Source organism: Nicrophorus vespilloides, unplaced genomic scaffold (genome assembly GCF_001412225.1).
Source record: "Nicrophorus vespilloides isolate i.1.1-1 unplaced genomic scaffold, Nicve_v1.0, whole genome shotgun sequence".
NCBI classification, from domain to species: domain Eukaryota; kingdom Metazoa; phylum Arthropoda; class Insecta; order Coleoptera; family Silphidae; genus Nicrophorus; species Nicrophorus vespilloides.
The window spans coordinates 498,921-517,211 of NW_017100086.1; the positions used below are offsets into that span (position 1 = coordinate 498,921).

General features: G+C 32.0%; 4 protein-coding genes across 4 annotated transcripts; 1 reads left to right on the forward strand and 3 right to left on the reverse strand.

Annotated features, from left to right (window-relative positions):
• Positions 1–577: 577 nt before the first annotated feature.
• LOC108567199 (histidine triad nucleotide-binding protein 1) lies at positions 578–1,119 on the reverse strand. The gene is made up of 2 exons (XM_017927529.1): positions 987–1,119; positions 578–919 (listed from the first exon to the last, which is right to left on the reverse strand). Exons 1-2 carry the CDS (start codon positions 1,095–1,097, stop codon positions 650–652), a joined length of 381 nt encoding a protein of 126 aa, XP_017783018.1. The 5' UTR covers positions 1,098–1,119; the 3' UTR covers positions 578–649.
• Positions 1,120–1,571: 452 nt separating this feature from the next.
• Positions 1,572–2,399, reverse strand: LOC108567203 (deoxyuridine 5'-triphosphate nucleotidohydrolase, mitochondrial). Its single transcript, XM_017927534.1, has 3 exons — positions 1,988–2,399; positions 1,772–1,920; positions 1,572–1,713 (listed from the first exon to the last, which is right to left on the reverse strand). The coding sequence occupies exons 1-3, from the start codon at positions 2,217–2,219 to the stop codon at positions 1,660–1,662; spliced, it is 435 nt and encodes a 144-aa protein (XP_017783023.1). The 5' UTR covers positions 2,220–2,399; the 3' UTR covers positions 1,572–1,659.
• Positions 2,400–2,898: 499 nt separating this feature from the next.
• LOC108567198 (AP-3 complex subunit sigma-2) lies at positions 2,899–3,927 on the forward strand. The gene is made up of 3 exons (XM_017927527.1): positions 2,899–3,075; positions 3,155–3,246; positions 3,302–3,927. The coding sequence occupies exons 1-3, from the start codon at positions 3,007–3,009 to the stop codon at positions 3,714–3,716; spliced, it is 576 nt and encodes a 191-aa protein (XP_017783016.1). The 5' UTR covers positions 2,899–3,006; the 3' UTR covers positions 3,717–3,927.
• Positions 3,928–7,795: 3,868 nt separating this feature from the next.
• LOC108567255 (cysteine dioxygenase type 1) lies at positions 7,796–12,804 on the reverse strand. Its single transcript, XM_017927614.1, has 4 exons — positions 12,266–12,804; positions 9,370–9,602; positions 8,023–8,192; positions 7,796–7,909 (listed from the first exon to the last, which is right to left on the reverse strand). The coding sequence occupies exons 1-4, from the start codon at positions 12,484–12,486 to the stop codon at positions 7,904–7,906; spliced, it is 630 nt and encodes a 209-aa protein (XP_017783103.1). The 5' UTR covers positions 12,487–12,804; the 3' UTR covers positions 7,796–7,903.
• Positions 12,805–18,291: the final 5,487 nt, after the last annotated feature.

Consider the following 18,291-nt stretch of genomic DNA (forward strand, 5'->3'; position numbering starts at 1 on the left):
ATCAAATGAGTCAAATATTTTTTTTATCTATTATGTTTCATATTCAGCTCATAATTTATCGTTTTTAGACTCCTATAAGATAATATTAATAAGTTTATTACTGTAGAGTGTATTTAAAACAAAGCAAGTGTTTTTATTTTTCGACTGTCGAACATTTTCAAAGCGACTCCAAAAATACTTTGACATGAAAATTATATTCGTTATGTTTATTTGTTAAAAAGAATAATTAAATTATAATTTGAATACGATTTTTGTATTTTCTGTTATTTCATATCTTTGCAATTTTCCATGTACTTTAATCCCTCAAAATTTAAAAAGATCTCAATTCAAATTACATATTGGTACAAAAAAAATACATTTTGTAAGCACTTTTAACTCTTGCAACAAAAAGTAAGTGATTCAATAGTTAAACAAAATTCTTGTATGCTCTAAAACAAAGTTTATACATTAAATAAATATTAATAAAAGCTAAACCTATTGAATCTTATAATTCAGTCTATTCATTGGTTCACTTATATTAACAATAAGGAGCTGTTACTAACATTTTTTACAACAGGAAGAAAAATAATAAGCAGTATTGAGATAATTTATATATTTTCACCCATGCAATAAGGATTTATCACATGGTATTAGCATATTATTGGATTTCTTATCCTGGAGGCCATTGGAGTTGACGTCCAGACAGGACATGAATGTGCAGATGATAGACTGATTGTGCTCCAATGGAACCATCATTGATGACAATCCTGAATCCATCTTTGAGATTCCTTTTCTCAGCAACTTTGCGGGCTGTCAGTAAAAGGTGCCCCAAGAGAGAACCATCTTCATCTTCAGCCTTTGATAGCTGAGCGATTGGTTTCTTGGGGATTACCAGGAAATGTACTGGGGCTTGCGGGTTCACATCATCAAACGCCACACACTGTAAATTACAAGATTGACAGTTTTACTCTACGTAAAATATGTCTCGACGAATTTAGTGAACTTACTAAATCATCTTCGTAGATGAACGTGCAAGGAATCTCTTTCCTCAAGATTTTCCCAAAAATCGTGTCTCCGTCCGGCTTGGCTGTCTGAGCCAGCTGCACTTCGTCCGCCATTTTCACAACGAATGAAATCCAAATGATATGACAGAAATTCAATTCAAATAAACATGTTATATAATCTTATGCTCAGTAAATAATCACAAAATAAATGTACTTTGATGTACAAGTTTCTTCAATTTACTAAACATTTTCAATTATAGATAATTATTTACACTTAAAGAAAGTATATAATTTAGAAATATTGCTATCAAGAAATCTAAATTAGAATTATTACTTATTGAAAAGTACACAAACGAATTAGAAAATGTTAATGGCAATTGTTAATATTAGAATAAAATAACTATTAACTTCAGTAACAGTTTACTTTTGAAATAAACAGTTTATTGGTTCAAGAATTAATTACAAGAAACTCGAAATTTGCATTAAAGTTTAAATGTAAATTTAAACAAAAAGATATCTACAAAATAATAAAGTTTGTAGTAAGGGTTTTTGATTTCTATAAAATATAAACAGTAAAACAATAGAAAATATAAAATAATACTTTATTTGGATGTATATAGCCAGTAGTATATAAATGTAGGAATGTATGTTACAAAATTAACATTTTTTTTTTAAATTAATTGATGCCAGTTGATCCAAATCCTGCAACACCACGATCTGTTTCAGATAACTAAAAAAAATCCATGATTACTTCTCATTCTTATTAAAGTAAATTACTATATTGTTACCTCAGAAACCTCCTCAATTTCTGGATAAAAAATTTGTTCACAAATCAATTGTGCAATGCGATCACCACTCTTTACTTCAAATGGAATTTCTGAATGATTGAACAGGATAACTTTGAGTACCCCACGGTAGTCTTCATCGATGACTCCAGCTGTTTAACACATAAAATTATAAGTTAATGAAACATTACAACCAAAAATATAATATTCATATTTAACCTAAAACATCAATGCTATTCTTTGCAGCTAATCCAGACCTGGGAGCAATTCTTCCATAGCATCCCTCAGGTAGTTGTACTTTCAGACCAGTGTCTACCATTTCTTTGCTCCGAGCAGGAATAGTATAGTTGAATGCACTTTTTAGATCAAAGCCGGCCGCTTTCTTAGACCCCTTGATTGGGGCAAAAGCTTCAGGCACATTTTTTGTGAATTTAAGGATTTTTGAAGACATCTTCGATGAAAAGCTTAGAACTTGGGATTGCTTAAGCTTACTTCGCCAACGGTTGTAACAAATGCGTTTTTTTGACCGTTAAAATATATGCTTTTACATTATTTCCTTGCCGGCAAATTTGAATTTGCAACTTTCCTGCTTATGCTGTTTTTTCAATGTTGTTATTAAATACACATGATTGTTTAAAAACCCATAAAAAGCTGTTATCAAACGAACATATTAAAATTGTAGCACAAAACATAAAATATTAAACTAATTTAAATTTGATTGGAATACAACCTCCCTCTGTTGGAGGAAAACAAAAACTTTATTTTTTATTTAAAATTTAAGCATTTCCAAATATTGTAATCACTTGATTTTATAAAATTAACGACATTAATCATTTGCACAATTCAGAAAATTTTCTCCAGTGCTGATAGATGATATTAAAGGAGTCACAATTATTTATATTACTTTTTATGCACTATTAGCCTATTTTATTTATTCTTTAATTGCTGTGTTGACCTACACAACTCTCTGTTTTCGTTTATTTGTACTTTGTTATCGATTTCTTTCAATTGCGCTTCATGTACCTTAAGGTGCGAGCTAAGTTGCATACCTCTATTCTTTGACTGGTGGGATTGGTTGGGTTTGGGACGGTATTAGAAGAAGGAAGTTATCTTTCTGTTGGTAACATTTGTTGTCAGCTGAACGTCATCTTTGATAACAAAAGGAAGGCGAAAATGCAGTGAAGATTTTAATTTTTAATTAGAAAACAGGAGGTTTCTTAATTAAAAAACCTGTTAAAATGATTAAAGCAATTTTGGTGTTCAATAATCATGGGAAGCCAAGGCTTTCGAAATTTTACCAATACTTTGTAAGTTAACCCAGTACAGGTTAAAGTTACATTGTATTTATGATTTAAATGATTTGTTTTTTTTTGTGTGTGTTTGTAGAATGAAGATATGCAGCAGCAAATCATTAAAGAAACCTTTCAGTTGGTCTCAAAGCGGGATGATAATGTGTGCAATTTCTTAGAGGGTGGCAGGTATTTTTTTTATATGTTATAGTATTTACTTGTCTATTAATATGCATATTTTCAGTTTAATTGGTGGAAGCGATTATAAGTTGATATACAGACATTATGCAACATTATACTTTGTATTCTGTGTGGATTCATCTGAGAGTGAACTTGGTATCTTAGATCTCATCCAAGTGTTTGTTGAGACATTGGATAAATGCTTTGAGAATGTCTGCGAGTTGGATCTGATATTCCATGTGGATAAAGTGCATTACATCCTCAATGAGCTGGTAATGGGTGGAATGGTTTTGGAGACCAATATGACTGAAATCTTGACAAGGATTGAGGATCAGAACAAGTTGGAGAGCAAGGAGGCCGGGATTAGTGCAGCACCGGCGCGAGCGGTATCCGCTGTGAAGAACATGAACATTCCGCAGCAGATTAAAGACATGAAACTGCCCGATCTGCCGCAAGCTATCAAAGACCTCAAGTTCTGACCTCAAGTGCCACAGCATGTGGAAAACTTAGATGTCAATACTTATAGCCGGTCCTTACTCTATGAACCATCCTCTGCAAAATACACATAAAACACAGTTCAATATTGTAAGCAGATTGTTGGTTTTATTTTGTGTTTCTTTTTATTATTACCACCACACATCTCTCCATCTATTTGTAGCTTGATGGAAATTATTTTTAATATTACATTGTTTTTTTTATATATATATATATAATAATATATTGTAAATAAGAATTTTTAAAATGAGCCTGCAAATTCCATTTATTTGTTATTTACTTTGTTTTTAAAAAAATATTTATTTCATGAAAAAAATCTAGAAATGTATACTTTTCTAACAGAATAAAATGATCTAATACACATATTCCAATTAGTGAATTCATTACATTTTCAGGTAGACAGCCTAAGGTGGTCACTAAGTGGATACAAATATACAAGATACACGAGCGCATATTGACGGTCACTAAGACCGTAAATGTAAATAAATCTTGAGGTTAAGAAAATATAATATGCAATCAATATCAATTTGCATACAAGTTCATAAACCATTGCTTAAGTGTAATCCTAATATCTTTCTGAGATGTATATAATTATAAAAGAAACAGTTGCGTATCATAATTTTGTGAGGCCATAGGCTTAACTTGATTTGGAGGCTCTACAAAGAAAATCATAACGTTTTTTTTGGCGATTTGAAGGCCCCTTAATTTAAGAAGCCATAGGAGCGGTAACGCACTCATGAAATGCAGCAAAAGTTACGTAATTAAGAAAAACGTGAAAACTCGTCGGAACTCATTAAAACAGCGATTTGTAAGATAATCCTATTCACTTTTTTTTCCAATTTCTACAGCTCGTCGCAGGTGACTCGACGACAGCACGAAGATACCTGCTCGTTGGAAAGGTGAGATATTCAGCTTTGAATTGTGTGGTCGGTCATGTAATTATCTTAATTTCTTTTTTCTAATTTCTTCAGCTCTTAGCATCCTACTCCGCGACTGCACTAAGATGACAATAGACTCGTTGGAAAGGTGAGATATTCTGCTTTCAATTATGTGGTCGATAATGTAATTATCTCGCCAAATTGGATTGAGAATTAAATTAAAATGCTTGATTTTGATAACAGTTGGTTATAGTAGATGTACTGACCAAACCACAATGCCGGAAGTTAGCTCATTAGAAAGGTTGTAGTTTTGTCTTTAATTTGCGTATTTCATTGTTTATTTATCACGAATGATAATCGATTAATTTAAAAAAACGAAAAGGTGTTGCAGCAAATTGAAAAAAAGTTAAATAAATATATATTTTAAACTTTTAATTTACTGTTTTAAAAAATAATTCTTTCGCTTTCTTTTGTTATGAAATACGCTAGATTTGGTCGATTAATAAGAAAGTTATTAAGCTTTAATGAGTTGGTAGTTTTCGCGCTTGGTAGTTTGCCTGCTGTCGACTATTTCCAGAAATTTCCGACAGATGTCGTTGCTTGTCTTAATTAAAATGCATATAATTCGAAATATAATTAGTATTTTAATTATTAGACTAAAGCAATAACATTCTATTTGTTCAAGCACTATTTTGATATGTTTATTTATTTAAATTAGAACGTTTTTAAGGAAGTGGATTTTGTGCAGCGCCAAAATGCCTGAACTACAACCTTTGATATATTGCTTACAATATTTTGCGCCTAAAGTACAGGCAACCTAACATACATATTCCCTTTGATCAACAAATAGGAAAACTAGCTATTAGATCAGAGGTTCCCAAACTTTTTTGTGTCGTATACCCCTTGCCATGATTTTCGGTTTTGGGTAGACCCCATACTTACCTGATATTGATTTTTTGTAAATTTATTATTTATATTGGGATATTTTTATAATTATTAAGATCTTTGCTCTGAGACTGCGCGTATGCTTGTAACAAGATGATACTGGTATATCATTATGTGCAGGTTTTTACAAGTTCAAAATGTATTTCGACCACAAAGCGAATGCCTACATTCTAAAACTTATACAATTTTATAAACATATATAATATTTTTTTTACTTCATAGGTACTTTTATAAATAATGTATTTGTTTTTATATTATAAGATAGTATAATGTAAGTAAATAGGTACTATCAGTGTATGATCAGCTGACGTAGACCCCTTGCAGGTTGTCATAGACTCCTGGGGGGCGATATAAACCACCTTGGGAATCATTGTCTTAGATAATAGCCTGTATTTTTGTAAACATGAGCTCCCAGAAGAATGTTATACATTGATATTGATCTTGAATATAGACAGATTAAAATGAGCGTAAACATTCGTTTGTAGCTGCAATGGTGTCTTCTTAATTGGCCTGTATTTTCGTATACACCAACACTCAAAAGAATTTTGGACATTAATGTTGATTCTAAATATATAGACATTAAAATGAGTATAGCTACCATAGTTTCATCACAATTAATTATCAAACTTTGTTATTAGACAGATTGGAACCAAGGTTTTCGAAAATCTCCTGTATTTTCGTAAGCACTTGCTTCTTGAAGAATGTTGAACATTAATGTTGATCTAAAATATACAGAGTTTAAAATAAGTGAAAATAGTTGTTATCCACTCCTCAATGAAGTAATATTTTTGGTCACTTTCCACTATTTGCAAATGTAAAGAATGCTTTCCACTTTCTCCTTTTCCCTAAATAATAACAATTGTACTGATGATTGTTGACTACTTACCTTATGACTATTAACAATTAATGCACATTCTTATATGAAGACACTGATTCAGGATGTCTTATGTATAGGATTTTAAGAATTCTCTCTACTTAGCTGCAGGTTCTGTTGGATGTTTTCTGAAGACAAAGAACTTTAGTGATCGATGGTTGTTGACATGTTCACCTAGTACTTGCCCAAAGTGAAATATGAAGTTCAGAGGTTTTCCATCCTAGGAAATAGAAGAAGGAAGCTATGGAGCATGTTGTTTATTAAGTTTGCATTGAAAAGAATGTAGAATAAACAGGAAATCTAATAAAGACCTTCAAATTTATTTTGCGACAGTAGCTGTCAGTGAGACAGCTGTCAAAATGACAGTACGTTCATTCATGGTACGTTCATTCGCACAAATGTAAATTGCTACAACCAATCAGAAATGACCGTTGCTAGGAGCTCAGATACCTCCTCGCTACTCCTAGTCTCCTAGTGCGAAATTTTCTGGCATTTTCGAGAATTGCGTTTTGATTTGCGAAAACCGCCAACGCATTAAAGCTTAATAACTTTCTTATTAATTGATCAAACCTAACGTATTTTATTGCAAATGAAAGCGAAATAATTATTCTTTTTAACAATAAATTAAAATTATATTATATTTAACTATTCTTTTTCAATTTGCTGCAATACTTTCACGTTTTTTTAAATTAATCGATCACCACTCGTGATAATTAAACAATCGAATACGAAAATTAAAGACAAAACTACAACCTTTCTAATGCCGACATTGTGGTTTGATCAGTACATCTACTATAAGTTATCAAAATCAAGCATTTTAATTTAATTCTCAATCCAAATAATGAACCCTCTGCTTTCTTCATTCAATAACTAACATCCACAATCTTGGATATCAAGATATCTCGGATTTTCTTCTTCTTCTTCTTCCTATATTTCTCAATTACACCTAATTAAAAAGGTCACGTTTTTTTTTTGGTTAAAAATTATTAACAATTTGTTCAATTTAGAAAATATCCCGCAACTGACGCTCGAGAACGCATCGTAATTCATCTCCAATTATTCTGTTTGTATCGATCTACACTTATTGCTTTTGTTTCATAAAAAGTTGCGTAAGACTGGTGCTCATCCTGCGCAATCATGAAATGCAACAAAAGTTACGTATTGTGTAATTAAGATAAAATGTGAAAACTCTTCGAATCTCAACGAAACAGCGATTTTTAAGAAAATCATATTCACTTTTTTTCAATTTCTACAGTTCGTAGCAGGCGACAGACGAATGACAGCACGAAGATGCCAATAGGCATGTTGGAAAGGTGAGGTATTCAGGTAATACATGTCTTTAAAATGCTTTATTAATTTACATATAGCAAGTCACGTATAAAAGATTAAAATACATTTAACACAAAATCAGCCAAAAGATTAAAATTCATTTCAATAAGTTAAGCAACAGCGATTGCGAAGATATCTCGTCGAATTATTCCTAGAACAGAAAATAAAAACATATTACAAATACATCGCGCGTTCATATATTATCTCTTGTTAGAGGTCAAAGCGTCTATGTGCGAAAATATTGTAATATTTGCCTGTACTCACTTGAGACTCCTTTTTCCCATACATGGACCAGAAGGTAACTTTGCTGGCGGTTTTACGACCAGTCTTCTTGTCGAACATGTGGCACGTGTCGAAGGGTGGCGAATAGAGATGCAGGCTTATGGCTGGATCCGTGTGGGACACGTTCTCCACCCTGTGCAATCCTTGCTCATCTGCATATAAATACCAAATTAGGTCAAAACATGTTTACGATTATGCCGGCATCGAAGATAAGGAAAAACATCCTTCTGTTTACATCCGAACCAATGTTGACGCAATTACAAATTTTGAACTTTAAAACCCGCCCGATTTACGTACAAAACTACTACGAACTTCTGCAAATTGACGATAATAAACGAAGACGAATTATGTCCAGTCCGTTGCGAAAGTAATGAATGAGCAGCAACTAAATTTTGAACGATAAAGACTTATCGATACAACAGTTACGAAATTTTTAAATAACCTATGCGACTTCCGAAAATATTGGCCCATTACAAATATGTCGTTTTAAAATTGCTGTTGAATTTAGCTTAAAGTTATTTTGTTTAAATAATCAACAAAAATATTGTTTATTTTTTGTGCATTTTTACAAAATGATACTAAATGATGAAGCAACAAAACAACTACACTCGAATAATGAAGCAATTCTCATAACCTCCTATTTTAAGAACCAATCGTTGTTAAAGTCATTATGTTTTTTCAAGTTCAAGGTTTTCTATTATTAAACAACGTTTTTATTTTGAAATTACATTACGTATGTACAATAATAAATGTAGCAATTAATTGCTAGCAGTCTACCGCCACTTCAGAAAAAACTATGTATAGCTTACTTTAATGATCTGTGAATTGCGGACGATAAATTTTCGGGATCGCAAAATAATTGTATTTAAAGTATGTTTGCTCATGAATTCATTAAAGTACGTTACGATTTGAAATGTTGTTAGACTAAATAAATAAATTACCGTATTTTTCGCACCTTTTTTACATAGAAAAATAGACTTGAAATTGGATTATAATCCGAAGGCTATTGCCTTTTTATAATCTTTTCTAAAATTCGTTCCATATATTTTGGGTGAGTTTTATCATTGAAAAATACGATTTTTGTAACTAAATTAATTTTGATTGACAGATTTGAACTTTGATCTCCTGAAAATGTACTCTCTTTTTGCAACGATGCACAATTTTATCAACTTTGTGAAAACCCAAATTATAATTTGTGAAATACTTGAGAACTGTAAACTAAATTTAATCATATTGATAAAGTTGAATATTGTCAAGTTTTTTTTGGTATATTTAAAGTAATGAAAAACTAAAGGCATTTTTAGGAAAACTCAAAAAATAAATTGTTACCGTTGATGTAGCAAACGCTGTTTTCCTTCAGTATGGTTCTGCCCATTTCTTGGAGTTCCTCGCCTTGCTGCTTGGGCCATTCGTAGCGGATTTCCTGTAGTTCTCCTTGGAGCATCTTCATAAAGCAGTGAGCATTGGCATGGTCATGGATGCTGGAGCCCTGACCTTCGCCCCAGCACAGAAGGATCAAATTGTACTTGCCGTTTCCACTGTTCACAAGGTTTCGAGTGTATCTGGAGAGAGAGAGAGAGAGAAAAAGATGAAATTTCAATCAGCTGTAAAAACATATTTCTTTTTATAGAACAATTATTATACACATCGGAGCGGCAATCGTTTGTTTATGCTCTCGATATGTTGATTTCTTCTTCTCCTCAGCTCCTACATTCTATACGTATCAAACCGCATGGCGATGAGTTTATAAAAATAAAAGAGAACTTGATCTTTCCAAGGCCCACTCCTTCGGCACTGACCTAACCGAATAGTCTTAGAGACTGGTTTGCAAACTTAACGTGAATTGGAGCAATCGCTCTTCAATTCATCGAGCTACCTGGAATGTGTGACGTGCGAAAGAAAACAAAAGCGAAATGTTCAATCAAATGGTTGTGTTTGGAAATAATTAATGGTTTCTGCACATGCAGCTATGAAATAAAACAATAATATGATAGTAAAAAAAAGTATTTTTATACACTTTTAATATTGTTGATAGCGCGAGATTGATGTTTACAAAAATATAAACAACGCATTCCTTTTAATAATTCTTTTGTTCGTGATAATACTTAGAATTATTTAAAAAATGTCACGAATAATAAAAAGAAGTAATAACTAAATTTGTATCTTTAAAATCATACAAAACCGTTACTTTATTTGATTATTTTTGGACTGTTAAAAACCAGTTATGTCACCTGCTGCAATTATGTCATCATAATAATATAATATGAATGTAAACCATCACGTGAAATGCATGATCAAAATCTGGATTATCCAAGTCGAAACGAACGAAAAAAAAAAAAGAATCAGTACGATTACAATTTTATTTAAATGCTTAATTGATCATGTAAACATGTTCTCGCTTCAAAAACAATAATTACAGCATTAGATAACGCTAGTAGTTGCTATGGCTCTTAAAACAAATCGACCCAACGCACAAAAAGAAAATGTTGTTATTGCCAAACGATAATAATCAAATCGTGCCATGTTTCGTAACAATCTGTAAAATTTCCTATGAGAACTATTCAATTGTTATAAGTTAGTTATAAGTAAAAAAAAAAAAGTATTTGCAGGTGCATTCCGATGAAGGAAAATTCCTAGTTTAAGGAATTGCTCTTTTGTTAATTTCAGTTTGAAGGATATCAATTTGGACGTAAATGGTATATATATATATCGCTTTGTCAAGGATTTTAAAGTAGTCTTGTTATTTTTCTTTATTCCCTATTCCGACCTGACGATACTAAAAATGCTTGCAATTATTCTCTGCATTTCTCTACTATGGAAACATATTTGCGTTTGCGGAATGGAAACTTTGCAACAACTGTCAATTTCACTATTTTCTTTTGGAAATGCAATTTATATCACGTTTTATATATTTCGTTATTTCGTAATTACTTCAATGTTTAGTCCGTTGATTGTATTTTAATGCTTATTTTCATTTAAAAATAATGTGTTATTTGTAAACTTGAAACATTAAATAAGAGATTAACGATCAATAAACTAATGACGAGGATTTTCCAATAAAACCATTTCAAACTTATCATTCAATTTTTAAAACTAACGACAAAAAAAAATTATGAACGTCATTCGGTTAATCTCAATCTAACACATATAATTTCTAATTGCAGCAGCATAAAACAATATTCTTTATTGAAATATCTAAAATATATTCAGATAAAATGTAGAAAATATCTTTTAATCTGCCGTGCTTAAAAAAAAACTTCATATTTTCTTAATCTTAACATCTTGTTTTAGATAAATTTGTAATAATTAAGAATATAGTTAGAACATTTGTTTAAGATTCTTTAAATTTTCTAAGATATTATAGAATTTTGATAAATGATAGATTTGAATTTGTACAATTAATAATTTATATATGAGTTATACTACATTTATATAAATTTTACAGAAATTTAACTCTTATCAATGAAATCGAGTACTTGTATAATTGAAATATTGTTTTAATAGTAATAACGAATATAAATAGTTGTTATTGAAATCGAATATCCAAATAGAATACAATAAACATATCATACTAATAAACAAGTGTATGGTTTACTTTTCATAACATTTTAAAAATAATTTGCAGTTCTGAAAGTTGGCGATGTTTCTTCATTTTCGCAATAATTTTGTTTCAAGCGACTAAGCTAATCGTCGGATCGTGCGAAATTTCTGCTGCATTCAAGAGAAAACTCGTTTTGCAAGAAAATTTCCATGCAATCTCTTTCCGATATATATATTTTTTTAATCCAGACCTATAATCATCATGTATTTAGAGCTCTGTGAATTTTTTATATATTTAGTATATTTTAGTATATTTTTTAAATAAAAAAGTTGTGTTGAATTTGTTTTATAAAAATAAAATTTTCAAGAATATTATTAAAATTGTGTGTTGTAGTATAGTGAAGTCTTGAATATATTTATTTATGTTGATTTTATGTTCACTTCATGCATTGACAATGTACTGTTTTAAATGTCTTACTGAAAGTCCAGTTATTTCAAATATTTGAGTAAGCGTTTCTCATTCAGCTAAGTGTATTTATTGTTGCTACTTGATGTTTTGATGCGAGGTGAGTGTTGTTGTTAGTAAGTCACCGTTGCTTTCACGAAATGGACGCATGCTACTCGATATAAATGATTGTCTTCGAAGTCCGGTGAGAAGAGAGAAGAACGGTCACAGTTTATTTACCTATATCTGTCAAACTTGGCGAACTTTTTCCAATCGTCGACGTTGGATTTGTACGTGCGTAGAATGTAGTCTACAAGTTCAATGTTAACTTCGTCGCTGGCGAAGATCTTGTTCAGTTCCTCGATGAGTTCGTCCAGATTATTCGCAACCGGCAAATTGTCGCCGAACCTCTTGATCAGATCCACGTCGGTGATCACGTTCTCCCTGTTGCACACCTCCATCTCTTGCGTGATAAAAACCAAAGAACAAATTCGTGGTGCAGCACTCGACCGATGGATGCGGTATCGTTTTAGAAGAAGAAGCAGGAAGAGAGCGACAGAGCGGATTGACAGCGAACAGCAGCAGATTATCGCAGGAGGATAGAAATGAAAGAAACTCGATGTTCGCAAATCGATGGTCGCGTATCAAATAAATAAAAAGGCCCGTCCGATGCGATGTTTTATTTTCTGGGGCCGAAGGAGGCAGAGGATTTTTGATAAGAGGTCTGCCTCCTGATATCCTCTCCCAGTGAGGTCACCGCAGTTACAGAACAACTTCACATTTCGAAACGCTAATCGCTAAACGAGGAGGGGACCTCCGCAAACGTCGCACATCCATTCTCACTCTCCATCAATATTATTATTATATCTAATTTCCATCGTTATCCCCGAAAAAAAAAATAACAAATAATCCACATAATCCTTGCAGCAAAGATCTTCCGAATTCAACTCTCAAATCGCTCGATTCATCTCGGTAATAACTGGAAATTACTTATTTGAACTGCTCGTTTGGAAATTGTACATGTACAAAACGCGGGATCTGGTTTTCTTCGTTCGACATGCTCAATTTGCAGCCAGCTCGTTTTGCGCGAAACAGAATAATCGATTTTAAGAATACAGCCAGTCGAAAAAAAAAATGTACATAAATATTCCACATACTTCTAATGTGTGTGCGAGGTTTTTTTATTATTGTTGTTGTTGAATATTCAAATACTCGCCTATGATTATTTTAGTTTTATCAATTTGAAAAATTGCAACTTTTAGTCATTTATAAACTATAGTTATTAAAATTAACATATTTGTATTATCAGACAGATTTTTAGGTAAGGTATTTATCACAGACATAACAATACATGTTTTATTTTACGTTAATCAGTATTGTTGATGATTTACTTATTAAAATTTTAATTGTTTTCTAAATTAAAAATATTTAATTCAATAAACGTTTGTTATCGTCGTCTACATTTAACCACCAAAATAAATAATATATTAGTGAATCACTTCAATTACCGTGTAATTATACTTCTCACTAAAATAGTAATAGTAGTTGATCGATTACTAACGTAATGGAGATGGGAAATGGGCAGAAAACATTAATATTTTTGTTGTCCTAATATAAAATTTGGTTTAAATATTGTCTTAGTATCGTTGATTTTGTAATATTGCTATTTAAAGTCAGGATCATAAGATCAGAAATTTATCATTATAAAAAAATATGTAATAGGATTCAAGAATTCACTTTATTTATCTTCGAGTATTAATTGAAATATTCTTTGTATTGTATTGGTGGATCTTGCAATAAATATTGATTAGCCGTTGAAAATATTTAGCAATAGGTTTTGGTGAAAGCAGCAATAAGTGTTTGCTTGTTTCTATATCAATCATTTTGTGATTGTGTATTGATATTCATCACTTTTAATCAAGAGTTAAACGAAATGCTTATCGAAAATTGCGCCACTGTTAGTATTTAGACTTAAGTTATAATAACAAAATTCCAAAAATAATTTTCTCCATTTCATAGATTTATGTATAAACGAATTGAAAAATATATATATATATATATTAGTTCTGGAATATTTATGAAATTCAATGAAAAAAAAAAATAGAGTAAAATATACAATTCAAGAGAGCACTCGAAATAGCAGAAAAGTCGAAATAAGTTTTTTTTAGTTTACGTGTACTGTAAAAGAATTTTGATATTTATGTTCTATGTTACAAGTTATTAATAAAAACTATCTAATGGTATAATTGGTTTATAAATGCATCAAAACAAAATTAAATACATTGACTCGAAAGTCATCCATACTACTAAAACAGTGATCATTTACTACGTAGTCCGCACTAAAACCTCTCCCCTTCTTCGCCAGCCTGCAGGACCTGTATCACTATACTACTCTGCGATGTTGATTGTCTTTGCCTCTTTGGCACTTCCCCTACGTGGCCTCCACTGCCACTATCCTCTATGCTGGCCCTCTACAGCCTCCGCTCGTCTTCTTCTTTGCTTAGTAGCACCTCTGATATGTACGCTGCTACAATATTCCAGCCTCTTCAGCATTTCACTGATAACATTTTTTGGCTCTAGCAGAACTTCCAATTCTGCCTCCGCCTCGTGATTCCTTCCAACCCATCTGCAGCACCTAAATAGCGTGTGCTCAGGGCTATTGTCCTCCTCACAGTACCAGCACCTTTCATCCTCCTTCTTCGCGCTGAAGTACAGGTACTTGCCAAAGCATCCATGACAAGACAGCGCCTGACACAGGTGAAATGTTGTTTCTCCGTGCTTTCTGCTTAACCAAGGCTCTATTTGCGGGATTAGGCGCCGAGTCTAGGCTCCTTTCTCCGACCTGTGCCATTTATCTTGCCATTTTTGGAGCAGTCTGGCAAAAAAGACTCACCTATCTTTATAAAACAAAGCGTATTGATTCCAATCGTCCTTATTTGATTTGAATCTCTGCATACATTGAATTACAGATTCGACATTGACGTTGTCCTTTTCAAAAATAAACATAGGGATATTTTTGTAATTTCTGGCAATACCGCCAATTTCGCGATATTCAACCGAAAAAGACCATACAAAATAGTTAATTATAATATGATCATATTTAATAAAGTTTATGCCGGTCCTGCGTATTACACACAGTTTATGTATATGTAAAAAAAATACTTATTTGAACGACTTGTTTGGAAATTGCTTATGTCTGAGCAAAACGAGGGATCTGGCTATGTTCGACATGCTCAATTTGCAGTCAGCACGATTTGCGCGAAACGGAATACTCGATTTTAAGAATACAGCCAACAAAAAAAAGTACATAAATATTTCACATACTTCTAATGTGTGTGTGTGAGTTTTTTTTGTTGCTGTGTTGAATATTTATGATTATTTCAGTTTTATCAATTTGGAAAATTGCAACTTTTAGTCATTTATAAACTCCAGTTATTAACATTAAATTAAAAATATTTAATTCAACGTTTGTTATTGTCGTCTACATTTAACCACCAAAATAAATAATATAAGAGTGAATCACTTCAATTACCGTGTAATTATACTTCTCACTAAATTAGTAGTTGGTCGATTACTAACATAAAGGAGATGAGAAATGAGCAGTAACCATTAATATTTATTTAATTTTTTGTTGTCTTAACATAAAATATATAAATGTTGTATTGTATTGCTGGATCTTATAATAAATATTGATTAGCCGTTGAAAATATTTAGCAATAGGCTTTGGTAATAAGTGTTTACTTTTAATCAAACAAAATGCTTATCGAAGATTGCGCCACTGTTAATATTTAGACTTAAGTTATAATAACAAAATTCCAACAATAATTTTCTCCATTCCATAGATTTATTTAAAAACGAATTGAAAAAAATATATATATATACAGTGGAACCTCGCTTAAAGAGCATTTCGATGAGAAGAGAAGTCCCGAATTGCGCGCCTGCTACATCATTTTTAAAACTTGTTCACAGATATTATGTGTATTTTTAATATGTTTCACTATACGAGTAAATATTCGGATATTTTGGAACGGATTAAACTCGTTAAACAAGATTTCACTGTATAGTTCTGGAATATTTATGAAATTTAATTAATAAAAAAAATATTCAATTTTATGAGAGGACTCGAAATAGCAGAAAAGTTACATTTAAATTCTCTGTTAAAAGTTATTAATAAAAACCATCTACAAGACAAGACTTTACACTTAATCATTGATGTAATTATAAAAAAAATATAAATTTTATAATAAATACTCCGGGAATTCATCGATATCTTCTACACAATTTAATATGATCCAAGTAAAAGAGATTCACCTATCTTTATCAAACAAAGCGTATTGATTCCAATCGTCCTTATTTGAATTGTAGCTCTCCATACATTGAATTACAGACTCGACGTTGACGTTGTCCTTTTCGAAAAGCACATCGACAGCAGCAATCAAATCATCGAGATTGTTAATTTCCTTCGACGAATCTTGAAGGACTGACTTGGCAAGTTCGATACGTGGATCCATATTTACACCTTACTGATTTAGCGCTCTAGAATTGCATCCTTTTTATACAGAAATTTGTTTATTAAAGAATAAACATTTCTATACTGTTCGGGATATTTTTGTAATTTCTGGGAATAGTTAAGATTCGGAATATAAATATTTATTAAGAAAAGAAAATCTGCATGCAGGGTAGGCGCGAGACGGGTTCGACGACTTCCCCAAAAGCCAATCTCGCTATATTCACCCGAAAAAGGCTATACAAAATATTTAATTATAGCATGATCATATATGATAATGTTTTTATAATAAATTAATTAATTAGATTTTTTGATCCTAGCCGTAAAAATAGTTTTGCCGGTCCTGAGTGTTGCACACAGCTGGATTTTTGTATATGCAAAAAAAATCGCTCTTCGAAATAACAAATAACTTATATAAAGTTTATGCAAAAAAATCGATCTTCGTAATAATAAATATAGAAAGTTTATTTGGTTTGATTAGTTTAAATTGAATTTGTCAATCCATTCTTTATTATTTTTTTTTGTCTACTAACGCATTTGTAGATGTATGAATTCCTCTTTATCTGATTCTGAAGTCTTCTTAAGTTGTTTTATGTAGAAACATAGATGTAGATGTAAAAATATTTATTACTGAAAAATAAAGTATTGTTTGTTGGAAACGAAATGCTTTCTCAGATTTACGTTTTGATGAAATACAATTTTTTTTTGTTTTGTTAATTTGAATACATTATTTTTCTTATATTTTTTTTTCAATTACTTTGTACTAGAATATAATAATACTTTTTGCAATTTGATTTTGTATGTTGAATACATTTGGTCAATTTGTACCTAAACATATAAACAAATTTTGTTAAGAATGTTGGACAATACTGCAACAAAATGTGAGAATTAGACTAGAATTTATCTATTCCTCCTCGAGCAACATTTGTTACAGGCGCAAGAGTGATCTGCATGTGGTTCTGAGTAGTCTGAATGCCGGTTTCTGTCTTCGTACATATGGCTGGATCTGGGTCGGGCCGGTAACGGAGGATAGTTGTTTTCAAAATCGTAAGGATGATTTTGTCCAACTTTCACCCACTCTCCTTTCCTCGAATCCATTTGCCAGCTACCGCTACCATTCATTTGCGGTTGCTGCTGATGCTGTTGCTGATGATGCTGCTGTTTGGGATATTTCTGAGATTTTTCGTTAAAGTTAGGATCCATGTATCTGGCCACTTTCTCGACATACCCAGACGATCTTGGGAATGGTGTAGGCTGAAAACTGGGTCTCTTTGATAATGATTCGCTCCTGCTTTTGTAGTTCTCAGTCTTCTGCTGGTAGTTATGTTGTCGACCATCGCCAGGTCTACTACAGCAGCCGCATTTACATTCACTATGACATTGAATTTGGTGCTGATGATGGTTAGCAGTTTGTCTATGTTTTCGGGACGATTGTCCTAAATTCTGACGAAGGTTGACGCTCTCTTCATCGTCAAAAATGGGTTTGTCCAAGTTCTTATTTTGCCGACTCAACATCTCGAATTGCTGCATTGTTTTCTGCACGCGCATTCTGTTCCGCTGCGATAAGGTGTTCTCAAGTTCGTCCACCAATTCTGGGTAATCCCCCGTTCTCTGGTAAGCTAAATTCATAAAGTCCGTCTTTGTGCTCTCCGATGAGCAGCTGATTTGATCATCGGACACATTATTTCTATTGTAGTAATCTGGATCACACATGCATTGACATCTGCAACTTCTGTGCTGTGCGCAATGTTCGTATCCG